The sequence below is a fragment of the Eretmochelys imbricata genome, chromosome 10, assembly GCF_965152235.1.
Source record: "Eretmochelys imbricata isolate rEreImb1 chromosome 10, rEreImb1.hap1, whole genome shotgun sequence".
Taxonomy (NCBI): domain Eukaryota; kingdom Metazoa; phylum Chordata; order Testudines; family Cheloniidae; genus Eretmochelys; species Eretmochelys imbricata.
In genome coordinates, this window is record NC_135581.1 from 59,143,636 (window position 1) to 59,165,034 (window position 21,399).

At 35.7% G+C, this 21,399-nt stretch overlaps 1 protein-coding gene across 6 annotated transcripts in view; it reads right to left on the minus strand.

The window, feature by feature from the left end:
- TCF12 (transcription factor 12) overlaps positions 1-21,399 on the minus strand; it is a 286,435-nt gene that overhangs the window by 35,553 nt on the left and 229,483 nt on the right. For all 6 annotated transcript variants that reach the window (XM_077828594.1, XM_077828597.1, XM_077828596.1 and 3 more), the window contains 3 exons: positions 4,097-4,202; positions 2,832-2,971; positions 2,383-2,527 (listed from right to left, as the gene is read on the minus strand). In XM_077828594.1, coding sequence (XP_077684720.1) covers positions 2,383-2,527; positions 2,832-2,971; positions 4,097-4,202 — 391 coding nt within the window. The remainder of the gene's footprint in view (positions 1-2,382; positions 2,528-2,831; positions 2,972-4,096; positions 4,203-21,399) is intronic.

Here is a 21,399-nt window from a genome sequence, read left to right on the forward strand (position 1 = left end):
TCATGATTAACCTCATGTCAATAGAACATGTTTTCATTATATCAAAACAACGTGAGTGAACACAGTCTTGTGTTTAGATTTTGGTAATCTCATTTCCCTGCACCATTTGCAGCCCAAATACAACAGCATTGTTCCAGCACGAGGATGAGAAAGTGAAGCTAGTCAGGGACAAGAGTGAAACAGATTTGGCTAGTTTCATTATCCAGGCTGAATGAAATGCAAAAGGAAAACAGACTGTGAAAAATATTTTTAATTAGTTTTAATAATATAAAGTAACACTAAAGGGTTGCAAATTTAACTGCTTATGTAGGCAGGCCAAGCTCATGGGACTCTCAGCAGCTCTTTGCATTCCTCTATTCCCTCCCACAGGTTCCCTGTGTGTCACCCTCCCAAACCCTCTATTTCAAGGACTCCCTGCCACCCCACCCTGCATGCTATGGACTCTGTCTCCCCATTTCCACCTGTGCCACATGCCAAAGGCTCTGTGTGCCTCCTCCTTCCAAAGGCCATCAAGTTGAACATAAGGCTTCAAAAGCTCAACCAATTAGAAACACAGGTGAGGAATTTTTTTGTTTCAAAATATGAATTTTATCCTGAATATGTCCCTTTAAGAATACAGATAAATTCTGTGGACATCAAATTCTGCCAGCAAATATTGCACTTTCATACAAAGCTGTGCAAAATGTTCACCATGAAATCCAAATCATTCATCAATCACCTGATTTTATGTTTTATAATAAACTTCAAATCTCTCACTGGATTACAGAATGCTTTATGAACTGGACTCATTTAAGGATCCAGGTTTATTATATGCCCCCAAATCAGGGCAAATACAACCAACCAGACTAAGGGCATGGCTACACTTGCAGATATAGAGTGCTTTGAGTTAAACCCGCCTTTGTAGAGTGCAGTAGGGAAAGCGCTGCAGTCTGTCCACACTGACAGTTGGCAGCGCACTGGCGTGGCCACATTTGCGGCACTTGCAGCAGCATTGGGAGCGGTGCATTATGGGCAGGTATCCCAGCATGCAAGTGGCTGCAACATGCTTTTCAAATGGAGGGGGGAGTGCGACAGGGAGTGTGTTGTATGTATGTGGGGGGAGAGAGAGTGGGTTTTTGAGGGGGCTGAGAGCATGTCAGCATGCTGTCTTGTAAGTTCAGAGCCCTCCCTCGCACCCCCGCCTCTCTCTCTCTCACACAGCATTCCACACGAATGGTTGCTTTGTCTTGGAGCAGATAAGCAGCCGGCTGTCAGAAATGGAGCTTTCAAAGGGCATTTCCGCATTCCTACAGCTGATTCCAAACAATGACAAGAGTGGGTACTTGACTTAAGGGGATTATGGGGCATTTTCAGAGGCTGATCACAGCGCAGTAAAGCAACACCTCGTTCACACTGGCACCGCGGCACTCCAGCGGGGGTGCAGCAAACATTATTCCACTCGCCAAGGTGGAGTACCAGCAGTGCTGTAGCCACGGAGTCAGAGCACTCTACGTGCGTTGCCAGTGTGGACGGGTAGTGAGCCAGTGCGCCCGGGGCTCCTTTATTGCGCTGTAACTTGCAAGTGTAGCCAAGTCCTAAGTTTCCCTTACACCAAGACTGAAAGTAAAGCTGAGTGTGAACCCATACCAAATTAAAAAGGTAGTCATGCAATCTTGAGAATGGAAACCACTGAATTTCCATGGCTGTATTAATAAGTGATTTTATGAGATACATCATCATTATTTACAATTTCTATGAAAAGAGAAAAAAATGAGTTCACATTTGTACTCTCTGGATACGCGGTGAAGGGATTAAAGAGAGTTAATAACCTGCCACTGACCTTCTTCCTTTGGCACTGGCCAGTGATCTGAGGCCAAATATGAGGGGAGGGGGCACATAATACACCATGAAAGATTTTGTAGCAGATCCACTCTAAAGACAAAATGCCTCGAGCCACCACAATGCTCCATTAATACAGCGATGGCATCTATATCACAAAACAGGAGCTTTCTACATGCTGTTTATGCACTGATTTCACAAAGCCTGGGGGACCACTGGCCATTTATTAAATGGGTGCAATTCCTTAGTATGGGCACAGTTTAAGTGTGTCTGAAATCAGTTCAGTTTAAGTCTATTACAAACCAACTTAAGCTGAACCGATTTAATAGAATCAAACCAGTTTGAGGGTCCACATTGGGGTGGGATGGGGTGGTTGCACTGATTTAACTAAATTGGGTTAAAAAATATCCTCCCTTTAGTTAAGCGGGCAAAAATTTGTGTGGAGACCAGGCCTACCTCTTAGTATCTTACAGATCTAAAAAACAACAGAAAAGGAACCTTTATTGGTTAAATAACTTCAAATTGCACCTTAAGAATTCTTATTTAATCCTAAGAGAATCTTACCCAGTATATTATCTGATCCATTGATAGGTGGAGTATGTGAGGCAGCGACATAAGGTGAACTACTGGTACTGCCGCGATGGAAGCTAGACATTGGAGGAAGACTGGCATTTATATCTGTAGGCGAGACTGAATGTGGGGGATAGCTCTAGAAAGAAGCAAAACAAATAAGAGCCAATTAAGCAGGATCTTTAAATACATTTATATATCTTGTTAAGATACCATTATCTAAGAAAGGGACTAGCTGTCCCTCAGCCAAACAACCCATTCCATTACAAAAAATCATTTTAAAATTATACACAAACAAGATACAACAAAATCAATATGCCACGATTATGAATTCTGACAATCTAATTTTGAATTGACACTACTAGAAGATAGACGGGAAATGAAACAGATCAGTCTCCAGAAATATATTTACATATGCAATTGCATTAGCCTATATAACTTACCAAGCGGTCATGTGTGTGTAGACTGCCATAACTGCTGGACTGTGACATGTGGGAAGAGGAGCTTCCCAGCATTCCACCATAACCAGGCTGGCTCATCCCATTGGATGAATTCCAAAGATCAGAAGAGTTGTGGGTTCCATCTGTTTTTTTTTTTTTAACAAAAGAAAAGAAAGATCTCTCTAATACATGAAGTATACTGAGTTCTCCTTTACTTTACATTATTTTAAAAATACATAATTCAACAACTCAATTAGCTTAATATCAATCCTGAAATAGGGAATAGCTAATACGGTGTCTCCCATTCTCCTGCCACCACACTGTGTTGCTATATTTAAAAAAATGAGGCTTTACAGCTGAAATACAATCCAACCACAGCTGAGAAAATAACAAGTACTCTACTAATTACAAAGACCTTCAGTAAGGCCAGATTTATATCAAGAGGGATGATAAAAATTCCAGACTTCAAAAAACTTGATGCTTGGCTAAGTAATGCTCACCATATATATACAGTGGAAAAGATTTCTCAATCCCTAATAGGCACTTTATATTTGCTAAAACATTCTAACACTATAAAATAAAAAAGGTTCCATAATAGCAGACTTAAATAACTGATAATTACTACATTATATAAACCTCAAACCAAAGTGTATCAGCACTGTTTTCCCTCAGCAATAAAGACTGCAATGACATTGTACACTTCAGTACTCAAAGATGATGATGATGTTTACAGTATATTTCAAAATCTCATCTAACCCCTAGTTATGTGACATGAAGTTGAGGAAACGTGGTCTCAATCTCATGAATTCTGGTCCCTGTTTTTGTGCAATTCAAAGTCATCTGTATTTTTGGCATGGTGGAGACATAAGCATTCACTGAGAACCCTGATTGTTAACAGATATTGTACAGCCAAACACCAGAATGACCAAGAAGCCCTCACCTCATTTTCCGCTATCATTCTGGTGTGTTGTTCTGAAGCCCCTACAAATCAAAGAATGGGGCATTCTGTCCATCTGGCCTGCTGGATAATCCCCTTAAATTACAGTCAGCAATTAATGTCACAAAGAAACCTTTAAATCAAAGGATAGCTCCCTTCAGCTAACAGTTTGTAAAAGTATACAAAATTCAATGCTACGACCCAGCACAATACCTTAGCTTCCCTGGAAATGTATTTATTACATTATTCAATGCAACACTGGGTTAAGCCTCACATTTCCACCTAAAGGACAAATTACTAACATTACTGTAGTTAGAGTTACTTTACTCACCTTGCATAAAGAAAGTGCTAGCAAACATACTGCTCGGTGGTTTAGGAGATGGGTAACTTGGAGATTCTCTATTGAAATCATCAGAACTTGGGGATGGTGCATATACCTAAAAATTGGAAAGCAACAAAAAGCAACAATGTAATATTTGGCTGTCACACATAAGGAACAGCATGCTAGTACAGGGACCTAAATTAAAGGGAGGAGTGCAGCAAGTCCCAATATTTAATTCATTTGTTGACATTATTTTGTTTTTAGCAAGTTGCCAAAGTACTGCTGTGATCTTAACACCACACTTTCTGGTGTGCCAATTCAACCAGGTGGCCTGATAAAAGCCTCCGTGTTGATTCTGCTTACAAAGCACATATCTCACACAGAAACAAAATAGTGGTCCCAAAATAAGTTTCGATTTTAAAATAACTTTATTCTTGTTTAAATATTTAACAAGTTGGAATCCCAGCAACTCAGGTAAAACATTCATGAAACTGTTGGGAGTTTAGTGTCACTGCACTGCATAATCCAATCAGAAACCTGTCTGCTTTTTTAGAGTGGGGGTGGGGGAGAATAGGGGGAGGGAGGAGAAGTAATGCAAGTCTATATCCTGCTGAGTGATCCTAAAATGTCAACATTAAATAACCTTTTAAGTCTGGCACAGCTTCTAAAAATCTTATTTTGATTTGGCAGTGGAGTACCAATTTCTTCTGGTAAGCCCTTGCTTCAGATAAACTCAGCATGAACATTTTCCACTGTAAATAACCAACTTTCTCATCAATTTGAAAAATATACAGGGGACCAAACAAACATAACAATCAAATGATTCTAATTACAGCAAGTATAAATCAGCAGTGAAATAAATCAGAGTATTCAGGTATGTTATGCATAAACAAAATCAATATAGACAATTCATCAATGACTCATAGTATAATGCAGGTTGTGCCAAGGGAGGCAATATCTTTATAACGATAATTTTGCTAAATATTCCAATATGAACGATTTATATTGTTGTTATTAATAGCAGTGGTATTGTAGTATCTAGGAGGCTCCAGTCATGGACCAGGAACTGAGGCATAGTGCAAAAACAAAATAAAAAATGTCCCCTTAAAATTATTTGTAGTTTATGAAAAACTGTAGTGCAGATACATTAATGTAGTAAATGGCTACTGAGTACACAAAAATGTAATACTTGAGCTAAAACATTTTTGCCATGTAATATGTTAAAATAAAAAAGGTTATTTTTTAAAAAATACTAAATTTTCTTCTCTTTCCCCCAAAATAAACTTATTGATTTATAGGTTTCAAATGTATTAATTTTAGAAGTCTAAACTTAATAAGTGCATAAGAGATATGCCAAAATTGTAAGGTGCATATTTATGCATATTTTTGTGTGTGCATGCATACACCTATTCACACATACATACAGTTAGGTCACTCCCCTACCACTGTAACAGGCTGGGTACCACTCAAGAGAAGAAAGAGGGAGACTAAAAAAGGGTCTATGACTACCACCAAGGTCTAGGAAACCTCTATTCTAATATGCAAAGGTGAATGTTCTGATATGGGAATTTGGGAAGTTAAGTGGGTCACATCTTGTATTTATTTGCATACAAATACCCAGAATGCTTTTCCAGACTGCTGTTGTCAGATCAAATGGTTCAGCATGTGTTTGGATAGAGTTGTGTGCAATGTGACTGATCACCGCTCCTTTACACAAATTTGACACTGATAACTCCAATGAAATCAGCTGAGCTATACCAGTGTACAAAACACTGCTAAGGATGTACAGAAGCCACCCTAGACATGTTTTCTATCAAGAACTGGGTCTTGAAGCTTGGGAGGGAGGGAGGAATACAGTGGAAACATTTCACAACTTTTAGCATCCCTCTGTTTTTTGCATTTAGATTTTCCAATCAAACTCAAGAGGACATTTTTGTTTGTATGTTTTTGTTATTTTGGAAACAAAGTTAGTGTTTCCAAGGAGAGCTTTTGTTCAAATTGATACCTTTATTTATTTATTTATTTATTTTTGGTTACTTCCAAATGTTGAATTCCTGGAAATAAAGAAATTTTTACAATGGAAAGTGCTGGCCAAATCTGAGCTACAGCTTGACAACATGTTATAAACTGTGTTAAAAGTATGTATGTATTTATGGTAGATAATAAATGTATATACATATATAGTCACACACTTCATACATAGTCAAACAAAAGTGATAAGACTGTCAAATTTTAAATGCTCACAATCATAAAGCTACAAACATATTAGACAGAACTGGGTGTAATTTACAAGTTGTCTGTTGTGCAAAATAATGCAGCATATGCTATAGCTGATGGATAATCTATCACTGTCACAGGACAGCAGAGGAAACAAAGCTCAATGACATGCAGCACTGACATGGAGATGTGCACTGATTAATGTGAAAAAATCCACCATGACATATTATACATCTTTTCAACTTTGCCAGAGTAATGCTATCAACAAGAGTTGCAATGTGGGCTACAGACTGAAATTTCAATCACTTCTAATAATTTTGACATTTTATAAAACTGTCTAAACAAGCAAGCACCTCAGAAGGGAAATTAAGATGAAAAAGTTCAGCTCCAACAAATGCATCATTTATGGTTACACATGTACAGGACATTAGCACAATAAAAATGTTCTGAAATATTCCAATGTCAAAGAGGCCCTTTCAAATAGCTACATGAAAGTTCTAGCACTGGCACATAAGTTTATATAGTTTCTATTTGTTTTTGGAATCCTAACTATAGCTTGCAAAAACATAGCTGCAATGTTATGAAGCTGCACTTGTGCCAGTCTAGATTTTTCAGATCAAAGGGCTCTGGCGGCAAAACACAACTGATGTGGTCTCAAAGACTTCATTAACTCCAGATGTGGGGAAATAGTCAGCCAATTCCAAAAAAAGAGCAAGTCTCTTTTAGTTACAATCAGACCTACCCACAAATTAAAACCAGGCGTCTTATGTCATCTGATCACCTGCAGACAAATGCCAGTGTTTTTTTTTTTTTTTCTGGTTAATGACCTAATCATAAGTTTTACTCTGTGTTATTACAAACTGAATTTAAAAGCAAAGGGGGAAAAAATTATTGAGATTAGACTACATCTACAAGAAGCAAAATGCAAACTTTTAATTAAAAGTTGACAATAAAGGAAACATATTTAAATACCCTTTCAAGTTAGGAAAAGATGCATTCGATCATGTAGCTCAAACCTTTTAAACATATTTAAGGCTTAGGGCCCTTATCCAGCATGTGGCTCTTGGCCCATAGCAGCTCTGCAAGCCTCTCATCACACGGTGATAGAATTTGCTCCCTGGTTAGAAGGTGTTCTCTTTTGCAGCAGCTGCGTAATGAGGTTTTAAGTATGACGTGGCTGCCCAATACTGTCTCTTTGGGCTATCATTTGATGGGAATGACATCTGGGAGGAACCAAAATAGTTCTTCCCTGGCTGACATTTTCAGGAAGCCAGGGAATAGTGCTAAAAGAACATCCAGCCCAAAAAATCTCCTTGGCAGACAACTCGGTCAAGCAGGTAGAAGAAAATCCATCCTGCTAAAGGTTTCCCCAAATTCCCCTAAGTGATTGAATCGGAGGCAGGAGCACGAGGGAATTTCAGAGAAAGCACCCATATGAAACTAATGAGGGGTGAGAGAGCTCTTCCAAAACACCCATTCCAGATTCAATTTTTAAATGGTCCATATAGTAGAGGTCTTGTCTCTCTCAAAGCTGTACGCAGACTCTACACTTCAACCCTAGGGTTGTAATAATTCCTGCAGGCTGTGTGGACTCAGCAGGAAGGAAGCAGGACAAGGGAGTTTTAGAGCACAGGTCAAGAGCTCCACTTCCCGCTCCTTCCTCCACCCTGAGCTGTTCCACATATCTCCAGTATGAATGGCTGAGTGATTCTGGGGTTTTTTTAAGCTCTCTTCAGGTTGTCGATGTCTTCCCTCAATAGGCTGTACTGCTGCAGAGCCACCCTGCTTGGCCTTTCAGAGCTTGGGCAGCTCAGACCAGCATGGACCGTTCCTACTGAGTCAGGTTTAAGCAGCATCTGCTTTCAAATGTGCAGTTATTCTTAACATATTAAATTGATACTATTATAAAAGATCATTTAAAAAGTGTAATAAATCTATAAAGTATCAGGAGATTATATGCCATGTCCTTCTATTTACTAATTTAAAAATTTCCAAACATAAAGGTATTACTTTATCTTAAAAGGTCTGAATTACTGATTTTGCTTTGTTACTAAAATTAAATCTTCACTCTATAAACATCAATTAAAGCACCAAAAATATCTCATTTGCATACTTTTCAACAAATTTCCTTCCTATTAATGGGTTTGGTATTCTTATATTTTCATGATCCATACTAAATGTAGATGTAAACAGATGAAACATGCCAGTGAAGCAAAATATCTTAAAGATGCCTCCACTAAATCAGGACCAAATCTCCCAACATGCATGCTGTATGTGAAATTATAATTTATATTATTCTTTAAACCCTGCTATTCAGAAAGTTTCAGAGGTCACGAAAACTGATATTTATCAAGGCGTTACATACAAATTTCTATCCTAGGGCAGTAAAAATGGATACCCACATCTACACCTTATGAACTCCACTAACTGGCCTATTCAAATCTGAGGTGGAGAGGGTAAAAGGAAATGAAAAAGTGGGAACAGAAGTAAATACACAACATATTTGAAGATTCCTTTGGAAATAATTTCCTAAACAAGTTTCCTCCACTTCCTAAAAAAAGATCAGACCACATTTTTGATGAATGATATGTACAATTTAGTCTACAAAAATTCCACTGTTTTTATTCAAGGAATTAAAAGGAAGCCTGAAACTGATCAACTCATTTCCAGTACTTGTTTGTCAAATTTCAGAACACCTTTATGGCTATGATATAAACTCCTACATACTATTAATACAGACCACATTAAAACTAGAGGAGTACCGATACATTTTCTTTTGCTTTTAAGTTCACTGCTCTTATCTCACTGGTAATCTCAGTTTCTACAACTCATAGGCATAGACTAATGTGTTTCTACAGGCTGTCTTCAACACAAGTGTGTTTATCAAAGCAAATACACTGAACAAATGAGTGTATGTCACTGTTTGGTGCCCACAATTTTGAGAAATATAGATCCATCCAATATAGCACCTGATCCCCTCCCTAGCTACTTTCATTTGCCCATAGAAATGGACAAAACCTTCACACTGAAGCATCAGTAAAGCATGTTGTAGACAACACACCCTCCTAGCAGGGGACTGCTCCTCAATAGATTGGCAGTTCTGTCCACTGGACTTGAGCAGAAAAAACTCTCCTGGGCTATCACATTGAGACCCATAATACTACTTTGGAGGGGAAAAAAAATAAAGTTGACCAATGCTACAAGCTCACTTTATTCAATGCTCAAAGCAGTCTACCCCTAGAGATTTCCTACATGATCCTATGTTTGTCCTGACTTACAAATGTTAGCTTTGACCTTGTCTGAGCTGCTATGGGCAGCATATGGTATAGGGTAGATTTAATTGTACTTTTCTCTCTGTGTACTAACTGGTCCAATACTAATAAAACCTGAATCAAAATCCCTCTGGAAAGCAGAAAACATTAACATTAACAACACTTGGTTGGTGTAAACTCTGCAAACCGAATATGTCTACATTTATGTAAAAACAGACTTTACATGTTATTCCTTTTAGAAGGTACCTTAGGAAAATAAAACTGGATTGATATATTTCATCTGAAGTAATCTGCAAAATTTTAACACTTACAGCGATATGTGCTATCTTGATATTCTAATTCAATGTGCTATGAAATAACACTAACAAGCAAACCCCCCCACCACTCCATGTATTTCTAGATAGTATTTTATACACCTTTTGGAAAAATGGAGAAAATAACTTTACTGAGGAACTAGTTCATCTCACTCAAGAATTAGTTATAATTTTTCACTGAAAATGTGGAAAACATGAATGATCTTCAGGAACATACATCATAATTTATGCTTGTTCTTTCCTTCTCTGTTTATCAACATTGTAACAACTTGGTATGGCAGAAGCTGAAACACCTTCATAACAAATCCCTCTCTATGAAATTTTGCCCTACACTGAGGAAAACATAAGAGTAACTACTTACACACTTAGTAACTAAACATAACCTCATGTGACTGAGGTACCAACTTCATTCATACTGTGAACAGTACCTGGATTATAACAACATGCAACTAAATTATGTCATCTTCAATAGTGGCATTAAAAGCTGTACAAAATAAGATTGTAAAATTAAGCAAAAATGTTTCTTCAAGTGATTTGATATTGTTTGATATGCAGTAAAATTGACATATTATTCTCTATTCTGCCAAGTTTTTAAAACAGTTCTCACTCACTGCTTATTTGACTACCTAAGATAGTAAAAAAAAAAGTTCATATAAATAACATCATACACGTTTTTAATTTTCAGGTGTCATTCCGGAAAAAGCTAGGAACATTTATTTGTTTTATCTCAATAGAAACACAAACAAAAACTATATTTTTTAGACCTCGATTGGTTCCCTTTTCTACTTTACAGGGCATGAACAAAGAAGCACCAATAAAATAGGTTCCCTTTAAAAAAAGAAAAGAAAACAAAAAAGAGGTAGAAAGTAACTACCTGTAGCCATTAAAAAAGCCTGTCAGTACATGCCATTAATTTTGCCTCAAAGATCTGATTTTTTCCGTCCAAAGGATATGAAGTTAGCACCTAGCAGAAATGAAAGGAGAGGTGGAACTCAATAGACAAAATGGCTTAATATTTAATCACGCTTTTTCTCAATTTGAAAGAACACTCTTTTTGACTTAATTCAACCTTCCTTCCTCCCAGCCCCCAATGTATAGTTGGATGTTCTTCCCCGACACTAAGAAAATCATTTCTGGATATCAACAAGTGCAGAAAAAAGTAAAAAAAATGCAGGTTTCTAGTTTAGTATAAATAGCTAATGCAGTCCTCTAACACAGAGAATAAGTTCATCTGCTTAGTTTTTAATTTAGGGCACACACTATTCAAAATATTTCTTGTTTCATATTATATAATACACATATCAGTAGTGTTTTATTGCTTAGTAGAGGATTTATGCTAAAATTATAATTTTCCCTACATACTTCTCTTCTGTAATATACGTTAAATTACCAAATTAATCCCTTCAGACAGCACGATAAATCACATTTAATTTGTAAATTTTTACTCTACTTCCATGTAAATGTATCTCAAACCTCTTATGATAACCCACTCTGTATTACCGAAAATATCTTTTTCAGTTTAATCTTATTTTGCCTATGTATTATTTACTTTGCTAACTCTTTTCCCATTTTAAGGTTAAAAATATCTTTCAAAAATATAATTTACAGATGAAAATGTAATACTGGTTTCTGCATGTCATTTACTACTTGCATTTTTTGCATACAAATCAGCATTTCATACAGTTTAGTTGATAGCAGAAAGTATGCTATCTAAAGTCAAAATCACTATTCAAATAAAATCTCAAAACACGAGCCAGATGCCATTATCTGCTAAGTGATCAAATGATACAAATTAAAGTAGTAGCACTTCAATATGAACTGTGGTCTTGAGGTATATAGTCTTCTCTAAATGTGGAGAAGTTCACACACAATCCTGAATATCAAATTAAAATCTCTTTCATTTGAAGGGTAAAAGCATTAATGGAAAGCAAAACATGAAAAAACAAACAAAAAAAAAAACAAACCCCAACCCAACACACACTCTGATTACATATATTTGAATGAAATAGTAATTACATTCTTTATTCTAATTTATAGAACTATTTGGGGGGATAAAATATTGAAAGCTGCTAAAAAGTTTAAAAAAAAAATCACAATCCAAACTTAAGGCAACATGATATGGGATTGTCATATGATTTGTCATCTATTTACTAACTCTGCAAGATCATAAAGGTCACCTCTGACCTATAACAGACACATGCTATCAATTTTCAGGCCATCCTCCCCTACAGCACCAGGACTTCCATCTACTATAAGCCTGGAAATGCTTAATAAGATCAAAGCTTTTTTCCTGCTACAGAACAAAGAGAAATGTTGTAATAAGGTGATCTGTGCTCAAGAAAGAATAAAAATCAGAACTCCATTCAAAATCATACTCCTTTTGCTTCAGGGGTATTGTATAGTTAATTTTACTTAAGTCTAATATATATCTTCACATAAAACTTCAAAAAGACTGTTTTAACTTAGGAGCGGACATGAAAGAAAAATCATTTCACATTTGAAAGACAGCTGGTATTGATATGAAAGGAAAAGAAACAGATCATGCAGTTTCACTTATTTCCCCACTCTCTTCCCAATATCTTTTCTCTCTTCCAAGAAGCTCATACACCTAGTTTTTAAGGAGTTTAAAGATCGTTAGTTTGATCATCGTTAATCAGAAAACCTTGGCAAAAAGTTTACTACTAAATAAAGGCAAAACTCACACAAGCTTATGGGACAAGAAATAAAAATGAAACCGATCTATATTACTGATCTACATACATTCCTTTAAAGACCAGGGACAAGCCAAAATCATATACAAGTAATATGAACATAAAAATGCTTAAACAAAATGATTGTGCAAACACTGTATAAAAGACTCCATGACACATAAACCAGATTTGTGTTTTGTATTCTGCCATACGATATTTTAACATTTTAAATTAATATCAATTATGAAATAAAATATATCATTTAATACATAACAAATTAAAATCTAGAGGAATTCAAAGATTCAGTTTTAATTTTTTCAAAAGCTGGTGAATGTCCATTTTATTTTGTAATCTGCAATAGTTCCAATAACATTTTTTCATTTTACTTAAAATGATTTTGGAAAAATCAAATCTTAAACAAGAGCTTAATGCTTGCTTACAATTTGAGATGTACTACTTGATTCAAATGCCACCATTCTCGGCAGCATGGCACAAAATCAGTACAATGACCAGAATCCAAAACTATGAAGCCGGTCACTAAAACAGAAGTCTATCAAGTATAAGCAAAAATGTAGTATTTTGTAATCTTCAGGAAGAACATGGATTAAAACCCCTCTACTGCACTATTAGGTACAAAGTCTACTGAAAATGTTTTACTGTAAATAGTGATTCAAGTTTGTGAATCAGACTAACTTTCCTGTATAGGGTCAAAATGCTAGTTTGATTGGAAGCAGATGGTATAACAGTAAAGTTAGTCTCTGAACCTCAAACTCCAAACAGGAAACGCAAGCCTTACTGGCTGACTGCTTCCCTAATCATTTCCAGAGATTCATACTTGTTATTTTTATAAATAACCACAAATTCTTTCATCTTTTCTCCCTGTTGTACAAAGCAGCCAATAAACCTAAATGATGTTTTTTTGTTTTTTTAACTATCAGAATCCCCACCACCACCACACACACCATTTGCAAACAAGGAGCTCACAGATGGTCTTTTAAAAAGAAAATACATTAGAAATATTATGCAGTTCAATGTTAGGTTAATGTTTTAAAAATTACAAACGATGAACTTAACTGTATCTTATCACACAATGCCAGTCTTACAAGTCTTCTAAAATATGCAAGTGAATTACATCAGCAATCTAAATGTACTTTGTTAGACTAATCTAAAAACACACGGGTTTCAGTAAGTGCCTATTCAGCTATGTCAGCCACTTTGAAACTATATGAACAAAGGAAAGCACCCTTACCGTTTTCCCATTGTAGTAATACATCAAAGAATTGCTGCCCATTCCAGGTACAGGGTATGCACAATACATATTGATTCTAAAAATGACAGTCTGCAGTTAAAGTGCACTGCTTCTCTCCAAGACATCCATCCACCCGATCAAACAGAGTAATTCTTCAGTACTATGTGTACACACATGGATCTACTCAAAAGGAACTTATGCAAAACAGGACTGAACCATCTCACATGAGGAAGAGGGGGTGTGAGAGAGAGACATACACTGTAATCTCTATAAAATTCTATCAACTCCCCGTTTTTAGTCATAATTCCAACCAGCAAAACCCTTGCAAAAACAATTCATTTACAACAGTTAAGATGCACAGGTTTGTAGCTACCAATACACTGAGAAATTATTACATACAAATAAAATACTACAAAGGAATAACAAATGGAAAAATTCTAGTTAATCTTCTGTTTTTTGTTTTAATTCAATTAGAGCACTTGTGGCAGTACATAGAGTCATAGCTTGATGCACCTCCAGTGACACTACCAGCTGGCTCTGTCTAAAGTTGCTTCCAACTTTGACAAACACATCACAGAGCAATCATGAACTGGAAACACTGAATCATATGTAACAAGAAGGACTAGACAGTTAAGCCTTCTACTTAATCACTTCCTGGGCCAAAAAGTATTATGTCCCAATTAATTAAGTATCTCTACTAGGCCACGGGTTGTTTCTAACTGGGGAAAAAGTATATCCTCTTAAACAAATACTGTATGGCTGCCAAACAAAAGAAAATACAGTATGTCATGTTCAGTTAAATATATTACATATGCTTCAAACAGACAACTATATAAAGGTAATTACAAAATCCAAAATTTAAATTACATAGCATGAAAAACTATGAGTAAGTTTGGCCACATTTTAAACATTTTAGGCTATAAAATACATTTTTGTGAAAAGAACATTTTTCCCCTCTCTCATACATGTACACATATACACACACACACGGACAAGAGAATTGGCAGAAACATACAATTTTAGTGTTAATCTGACAAAAATGTATTGCACAATATATTGAACACATATTACACAGAATCCCTCAATACACACACATTTATAGTCTATTCTTCTCTAAACTTTGTGAAGAATATGAAATTCCCTCAGTTTGCTTGATGAATTAAACATATAATATGAAAGCCAATATGCAAGGAATGAAGTTACCACTGGGGGGAGGGGAAGAGGGAGTAATACGAAAAGCAAATCCCCTTTTGTATGTTACTCAGTACATCAGGAAACTCCTAATCCAAATGTTTGTACATAAATATGTTTATATTCTACAGATGAGTACAATTGGCTGTTAAAGAATGTGCAGGGTCCAGTGAGCCTCTTAAAAAAAAAAAAAGTCAAAGGAAGAAAAAAATTACAGCAGAAAATCTCTTTCCCACTCTCTTTGCCAAAACTGTGAGTCTGCCCTGCCTTCCCTTCTGTCCAGAACAGAGAACATACAGCAGACTAAGAAAAGAAGGGGTAACATTCAATTCAGCCATGTGTAGGGAAAGAAAGCAAACTGCAGAAATTAGGATACCTTTGACAAGCACCTTTGATGATGGGGAAGTCATCTAACCACAGAATTAAATTTAGCAAAGAAAACATCCCAATAAGCTGAAATACTTTGATCATGTGAGACTTCCATTAGGTTTTTGTACAGTGTCCATCATCTTAGTAAATAAGTACTGCAATATATGCAGATTAGATACAAAAGTTTAGTCAGTGACATGCACTAGCAAAACGATAGAAGCATGATAGTTAAACTACTGTGATTATTCCAGTTTTAAATTAGGAGGTTCAGAGATATCCTGAAATGCAAATGAATCAAAGCATGTGCATTTTTACTGTTTAGCTTGATATGTTGGTTAGATTGTTACTTTAATACATACATACACAGAGGGGAAAAAAGGTAGAAAATGCAGCAATTTAAAAGCTAATGAACCAAATTTGAACCAAACTCTTCACCAATGCAAAAGACTAAGCAGCAGCTGCAAAAAAGAACATCACTGTACATGAGACTATTAAAATGCCAAGCCTGCAGAGTGACTTGCAACTTCCTCCTTCCCCCAGAGATCACAAAGCCCCATTTCAGTCCCCAGAGAACTCTGTAAGAAGCTTTGATTTACAATTAACAATGCCGTTCCTTAAACCTCCTCACTATGTTTAGGCTTCTGTAGACGTGATATGCTAAAAGATCTTTAGATCTCTTAGACATACTGCTTCCCTAAGTATATAGTACTCCAGGATTAAAATGAATTATTTAGAACAATGTATCTTTTTATATTCAGGAAACACACCAAAAAAGCTATAGAACAGAAGTCCAATTTTATTTTGGAAGAAAGAGACAGAATAAAAGCATTTTCTTTTTTAATCAAATAGTTCCAGCACATAAACTTTTATAGTGTTTAAAAATGTTTTAGCAGTGGTTAGATTCAGTTCTCCAAAACAAGGATGGACATTAATGTGTATCTTATAAAATCAACTACTGGGTGTGTGCATGCAATGATTTGATTATTGTTGAAACACTTCGGGGAATTAAAACTCAGTATTTTACTTAATGGCATACGTGTTTCATCTTTCTTGCAGCTCATCTTCCAAACTTGCACATAAAAATTGTAGACGTTAAAAGCGTGAAGGCAATATTAATTGGTATTGTTTGCTAACTTGAGTAACATCTGTTTAAACAAGTAAATTGCTGAGGCTCATCAACACACAGGTAAGCTAGTGTCAAAAACAGCACAAAAGAGTAGGTCTCATTCAAAATGCTGCCTCTGGGCAAAGACAGAATAAAGACAAATACTCCAACAATACCGCTCTGACTAGAAGGATTTACCTCTGACAAACCAAAGAAGTAACAATTTCATCATACTGCGTGGGGAATTAGCTATTTTACTGGAGCAGCACAGGTACACCTATATGCACTGCACTGAAAATTATCACCATGGTATATGCCTATAGCACCAAAATACTATTTCCCCAATACATTGTCACCCAATGTATCATATTTTGGGATCAAATTACTCTGCTTTCAAGCATATCAGATTGTTATGAGTTTTCTTTAATCTCACAGTTTACATTGCCTAGAGATGATGACAAACTGACATATTTTATAATTTGGCAAACTGCACAATTGTATCCTGGTGTTGCAATTATATTTTGCATAATTGCAGCAAACAGCACCAGATATACCTATAGAAAGTTCAAACAGTAACTACTCCAACGTCCAAAAAAAGTTCTCTTTGTGTATGTCTGTGTTTTATTTTTTATTTCACATTTATTCTGAGCTGCAGCTGCACTGATTTTTTCCCCCCTTAAGAAAAGCATATTACGGTGAAATGGATCATATCTGGATCAGTGATACAGTTATTACAGTCAATACAGTTATTTATTCTATTTTTCCATAATGACAAATCAAGGGTTAATCTTATGACTCAGTCTGACAGAACTAGTCAGCTGGAGACAGGTCCAATTTTTTAAACTTGATTTCAGACAGACATGCCGTCAGCAGAGGAGCACTGAATGGACATGCACTTTTGTAGCCTGAACCGTTTCCATTCACGACTCTGCACGGTATCAAAAACAATAACCTGTGTGTTCTGTGAGTATATAAAGAGATTATGATCTCTGACGCAGAGTGAAATGCTGACCTAATAATAAACTAAACTACCTGTTTAAGAATGTTCTCAAAGATTCATTCATTTTCAGTCTGATATTTAATGATACTTGCTCTTTAAAGTCCAGCTGTTTTGTCAAACGTAGAATTTAGTCTATTTTCTTATCTTTGTCCAATTCAAAGACACAACAAAACACACACCGCAAGAAAGAGTCACCCACCTTTTTAACGGGTTTAAAACTACCACTAAGTTGACATCATAGAGATCATTGGAAATTACCCTTTATAATATACCAGAGATAGGCAGAGGATCTCATCTCTATACCACAGAGCATATCCTCTATTCAAAACTGTTCATAAATATGACTTAAACATCATATCAATGTTTACAATAAAATGTTGTTATACTTATTGCTTGTTTTATTATTTCTAATATTATAAGAACTAAAAACATTTACATTGAATTGTGTACTCTTCCCCCCGCCAATAAAAGTTATTTCCCCACCACCAAAACCAAATATCAGATAAAATATAATGAGCTTCCTGATGGAGAGTCTGTTTTTCCCAAGGACTTAAACAGCAGCTTACAAAGGAAACCTCGAGTAGGATACCATTAGCTTATTTTTTCCTTACTCCTTTGGTACTACTTGCTAGTTGAAAAATGCTCTTCAATATTCGTGCACAAAATCTTTGAACCAAGGATTCAGAAACCAATTCTAAGATTCTCAATGAAAAAAACTCCAAATGTGTTTATTTCTAAACAAAACGTTTATGATGATTAACTAGATCAAGCCTGGCGAGATGAATACCTATAAATTATATCATCAGCAGGCAATTAAAACAGATTCAAACTTTAAACTGTCTGAGAATTGCATGTAGCTACTTCTAGAGGAGAAAAAACAGAAAAGTATGCATTGTCTAGAAGACAGACCTCTACTCATATAAACATTTAAATAACTAATAAATTAAAAAATCCTGAAAGCATGCCATCACGTTATTACGCAAGGGGAAATTATCCATTTATCAGATACTCTATAGTGAAAAGATGCAGCAGCTTGCAACTCCACAATAGTGCTTTTAAAAAAAAAAACAGCCAAGAATAGAATAAAAACAAAATTGATACAAAAATCATAATATTAAGTTAATGGGGTCCAATTAATTTACACTAGTGTACTTTCAAATCTATATCAAAGTTTAGTAGTAAAAGTTTTACTGTTTTCCAGTTCAAATGGTTGTTTTTAACTTTAATATCTATATTTGCACAAATTAAAAAAATTACCTGATATTAAATAAAAATAAGATTACATATTAAACCAGTATACAGCATTCCAGAAAGTAAACCTTATACTATACATTGATATCAGATTTCCAAACCAATTCCATGATGGCTACATGTGAAAACAGGAAACAATAATATTTTAAAAATAAGAAATTATGTAGTCAGAAAATTGAGTTACAACAGATGGGAATGGCTTTCCTTCTCAAGTACTATACATTTGCAGCATGCGAGTTATTTTATATATTTAAATAGAAATAAAGATGCTTCTCATTAGGTGAATTATTGTAAGAGCTAATGAACAACAGCAACTTTATCAATTCCTCACATTCAGGTATTGTACAAATATTCCTTATTAGTGATACTTTCTTATGGATTTATATTAAATATAAAAGCAAGGAAGGTATTCAATATGCACCATTATTCCCAGCTTCGGAAAGCTTCAGAAGTGTGCTGAAGATTTTAGATATTTTGTAATAACAAACAAACAAAAAACCCGAGCAGTTTAATAGATGGCTTTGAAATGTCCTCAGGTATATCTCCCTATGAGAAGCACTTAGTTACACACAATTTCATTTATGACAAAATGTATGTATAAATTTGTTTGTTATCCTTGACAAATGAGTAAGGGGTGTTACCAAACAACAGTACTTCCTATTGGGCCAAACAATCACCACTCCACAACATGATAAATAAATGCACGCACATTATAAAAATCAGATGTGAATTAAATAAGAGATTTTAAAAACTTTCCAAAGTAAGTGATTCCATGCTTCTGTTACTGAAAGATGTAAAAGATTAAGTAAGTTACACATCTCTCCATCATGAACTTAGTATGACCAAGCAAATGTATTTGAGAAATTAAAGGGAGATAAGGGGTCCCTCTGCTGGTCCAACTCTAGTATCATTTTGCTTTATTTTTTATTTGTTGCTCAAGTGCAATATGTTTAGCATTTCTCACTTATTCCCCAAAGTGATATATAGTAACATAGCTACTGATGCAGTTTTAAAATTTTCCAGTAGGTGGTTCTATAATCAAAACCCTGCTCCATAAGAAAAACAGGATTTTAATTTATTTAATAAATTAGCATCATAGAAGCTTTAGGAAATTTTATGTCGAAGTGCAGGTAGCTAGCTGTATAGAAATGTAAGCTCAGAGGCACATTTCCCCTCTTTTTTTTTTTTTTTGGTTCTCTGGTTTACTGCCTGGCAAAATTCTTCAGCAAACGAAGCTGTCTGGATGATCTGTCAAAAGCAAATGACAATCCTTTCGTCGTCTATAGCTAGGGATCTAGCTAGTACTCCCTTAAGGAATTTTTGTTTTTAATAGGCTACCCAAGTTATCACAGCTAATGTCATGAAGTCTTGTGATTACATCTCCATGATTGTACAACCTGTTTTCTTTATAGCCTTGCAGTGCCAAACCTCAACATCACAAGAAACTCAATGGTACTAAAATGTTAGGCAATTTTAATTCAATTTTAAATTTATACTCAGAGACCAGAACCAACATCTGCATCTTTGTCTTAGGATGACAAGTGAATCTGTAGTCTAGAAAACTTAGGTCTGAAGTTTATTCAGGGGTTTAGACAGTTTTTATTTCAGTGAAATTCTTTTCAACAGTAATCATTTTTTACTGGCTATTTCTGATAATTACATGGTTAGATCACAGCCAAAGCAGCCTGTCTAGCATTTGTATTGATCATGCAACCAATCAATTTAACAACATGAACCAGGTAAAAGTCATAGATATTATCACCTATTACTCTTCTAGCAGAATGCAAAGATTTTCAAACAGCCTTCCCACCAAAATCACAGTGAACATTATCAAGTGACAAACTAAGAAATAATCTTTTACTTATAAAAGCTTTCCTTCCCCGCATTTGTTGTTGTAACAAAGAACATCATCAATAATGGGGATGAACTGGCACATAGTCTGCTGTAAAGCGGTAGTTACAGCAATAACATATAATCTCTGTAAAGTTACACAAGCTGCAGTCTAATCATGTTTGGTTTTATTAACATTTTAAAGATACATATAAATTTAAGACCTTTCTATTCAGATCTCAATTATAATTTAATAGCACTTAAACACATGCATCTGGGATGCTGTGAAAACTTAAACAGATTAGCTAATGTCAACAAAAGGCCCTTACAGCAAGTCCTGAAGACAGCTAAGGAGACCTTCTGGCAGATATAACATGGAAGGGAATTCTACAGACGTGATCCCTGATCGAAGCCAGCTCCACTTTGGCCCAGTGCAGTCAGAGGATCAGGACAGACAGCCTGGATAACTCATCTGATTTCAACTTTGTGGAAGGACATTGTTGAGAGATGATCACTCAAGTACCCTCGGCCTAGATTAGTGAGTGCTTTACAGACTGTCAGCGAGACCTTGCAACAAACCAGTTTGCTACTTACTGACAGCTGGACATCTCTGCTTCCTCCACTTCCATAATCAAGGAGCAGACAGGAACTCACATGTGACTGACTACTACTGCTTCCAGATCAATTTCAAGGGAGGCTCAAGTAGAAATGAATTACAATAATCTAGCCTGGAGATGGTGAAATAATAAAAGGCCTAATGAGGTCCATCACACAGAAAAAAGGGAGGGACTGCTTGGAGATGGAAACAGTTACTACTTAAGAAG